The sequence below is a fragment of the Stegastes partitus genome, unplaced genomic scaffold, assembly GCF_000690725.1.
Source record: "Stegastes partitus isolate 25-593 unplaced genomic scaffold, Stegastes_partitus-1.0.2 Scaffold2577, whole genome shotgun sequence".
NCBI lineage: Eukaryota > Metazoa > Chordata > Actinopteri > Pomacentridae > Stegastes > Stegastes partitus.
In genome coordinates this window covers 35,026-37,968 of record NW_007580308.1, presented here as the reverse complement: position 1 = coordinate 37,968, position 2,943 = coordinate 35,026, and the positions used below count along the sequence as shown (strand labels likewise).

At 48.3% G+C, this 2,943-nt stretch overlaps 1 protein-coding gene across 1 annotated transcript; it reads left to right on the top strand.

The window, feature by feature from the left end:
* The first annotated feature begins 247 nt into the window (after positions 1-247).
* On the top strand, positions 248-2,937 carry foxf1 (forkhead box F1). Its single transcript, XM_008305656.1, has 2 exons — positions 248-1,556; positions 2,628-2,937. Exons 1-2 carry the CDS (start codon positions 578-580, stop codon positions 2,789-2,791), a joined length of 1,143 nt encoding a protein of 380 aa, XP_008303878.1. The 5' UTR covers positions 248-577; the 3' UTR covers positions 2,792-2,937.
* The last annotated feature ends 6 nt before the right edge of the window (positions 2,938-2,943 follow it).

The window sequence follows — 2,943 nt, the reverse complement described above, 5'->3', positions numbered from 1 at the left end:
TTACAATCATATGAATGTATTTTTATTCTATCATATATTAACGCGTACAGGTTATCGCAGGCTATATGTGGGGTATTTTCCCTATTTCAGTGTAAGGCAGGAAAAAAGAAAAAAAAAAGCATTTCGCTGAAAAGTGAACGCACGCAGATGTGCATGCTTACAGCCCACCACTGGAGTAGGAGGGAACTGGGCGGATCCCAACATTAGGATGACCAAGACTTACAGCTTCCAATGCGCCGATGGCAACAGATAAGTAAAAAGTGAGCTCCTCGGACGCACGACAACACACCAAGTGAAGTGGAAAGCGGCTCCTGTTCTGCTCCTTATCCCATTTCGGACGCTGCGTACGAGGCGGTCCGACTCCAAACTGCTGCGGGACTGAACCAGAAGGCAAGAAGAGAGAAGAGAGAAGAGAGAGGCGCCTTTGGCTCGTGTCTACTTACTGCTCTTCTTTTTTTTTTTTTTTTTTTTTTTTTTTGTTCCAAGTTTCTTTATGACAGCGAATTCGTTTCCAGCGTATTTATAGGTGGAAAACAATCGTTTCTCTGTTTGCCATCTCGACGACTAAACTTAACTAATGACGGCAGAGGTCCAGCAGCCCCCAGCGCAGACTCCTGCCCAGAGCAGCCCGATGTCTGCTCCGGAGAAGCCGCACGGACAGACGGTGGTGATGGAAACCGCTTCCTCCACTACGAAAACCAAAAAGACAAACGCAGGGATCCGACGACCGGAGAAGCCGCCGTACTCCTACATAGCGCTGATAGTCATGGCTATCCAGAGCTCTCCGACCAAGCGGCTGACGCTCAGTGAAATCTACCAATTCCTGCAGAGCCGCTTCCCGTTTTTCAGAGGCTCGTATCAGGGATGGAAGAACTCCGTGCGTCACAACTTGTCCCTGAACGAGTGCTTCATCAAGCTGCCCAAAGGCCTCGGCCGGCCTGGGAAGGGCCACTACTGGACTATCGACCCGGCTAGTGAGTTTATGTTCGAGGAGGGCTCCTTCAGAAGGAGACCCAGAGGCTTCAGGCGCAAGTGCCAGGCGCTGAAGCCCATGTACAGCATGATGAACGGCCTGGGATTCAACCACATCCCCGAGTCTTACAACTTCCAGGGGAGCGGCGGGGGCCTATCCTGTCCGCCCAACAGCTTGTCTCTGGACAGTGGGATTGGGATGATGAATGGACACTTGGCAGGTAACATGGAGGGGATGGGTCTGTCCGGTCACTCCATGTCACACTTGTCGACCAACAGTGGACATTCCTACATGGGAAGTTGTACAGGATCCACCGGGAGTGATTATCCCCACCACGACAATTCCGCCTCCCCTCTGCTCACCAGCGGGGGAGTCATGGAGCCTCACCCCGTCTACTCGAGCTCAGCCTCGGCGTGGGCTCCGGCCCCGACGGCCTCGTTGAACAACGGGGCCTCCTACATCAAGCAGCAGCCTCTGTCTCCGTGTAATCCGGGAGCGAACCCGCTGCAGCCCAGCTTGCCCACGCATTCACTAGACCAGCCGTACCTGCACCAGAACGGGCACAGTACCACAGATCTACAAGGTAAGGCGCAAAACCTGTGACAATGTTCAGCTGGTTTTTGTAAATATAAAAAGCTGGAGGTGAGAGAGCCACACATGGATTCACATTTAGCCCATTTAATTATTACAAGGTTCAGAGAGTATTTCCTACATATGCTCATGTTTGGTGGTGAACAGATACTTTTTTTTATGGTCTTGTGCCAAAAGCGGGCCTAATGGAAATACTGAGCAGCCCCGGAGTGAATTACTGCGCTGGATTTGTTTTGCACCAATAAACACAGGCTTATCTCTATTGTGCAAAACGGAAGGCTTGAAATTAAGGCCATTACGGAAAATGATGCAGCTAATAGAAAGCACGTATTTCATCCCACAGAAATGTACTTTGTTTTGCTCCTAATTAAAAACAATAATAACAATAATACACCAAATAAAACCCAGACATCAGGGGAGGTTTGAAACTGAGCAGTTTGTGGAAATGGTAGAAGAAGAAGAAAAAAAGAGAGAGGGCAAGGAGAGTCTGCCGGGATAGTTTAGAGTCGTGCCAATCTCTGGGCAAGAAAAACAAGCGCGGTTTGGTCCAGCCTGCCTTGCCCCGAGGCTCCCGGTCCTCCGGGACTGGCGTGCAAGAGGGCCACTGTCAATTAGCCCTGCAAGCCCGCCTCCCCTTTTGACAATCTTAATCGTGCTTGCTAAATGGACTTTAGGTCTGGGTGGAATATAAACGAGTTAGATTGACAGAGTGAAGCTTTGTACACCGCCTGTAAATTAAATATGAACCCTGACTTAAAATAAAATACACGTTTTAAATTCCATAAAGGGCCTCCTGTCACAAGATGGTATTATTGTTGTGAACAGGGCCTTTATTATTCATAGCTGCAGTTAAATATATATGAAAAAATATATTTAATAAAATACTAGAATCTTTAAACTCTACACATTTGTTTGGTTTCGTTTTTCTAACAAACTGGGAGGACATGCTGGAATTCATATCCAACGTGTTTACATTTAAAAAACCTGCTTGTGACACTGGAGACAGTTTTATTTTTATTTTTTTATATATATTTACTCCATGTTTTAAAATGTCTTTGTGCAGGTATTCCTCGGTACCATTCCCAGTCTCCCAGCATGTGTGACCGAAAGGAGTTCGTGTTCTCCTTCAACGCCATGACGTCCTCAGCCATGCACTCACCGAGCAGCGGCTCGTACTACCACCACCAACAGGTCTCCTACCAGGACATCAAGCCCTGCGTGATGTGATCATGTCCTCCTACACAACCCCAAGGACAAAAAGCCTGCAGACCAGAGGACGGTGTCACAGACTTTGAGCCACGCAGCAGAGCGAACTGAAACGAGAACAAATGCGTAAAATTACCACTGAGAGACTTAAAGGCCGCAGCCTTGGAGAGCGC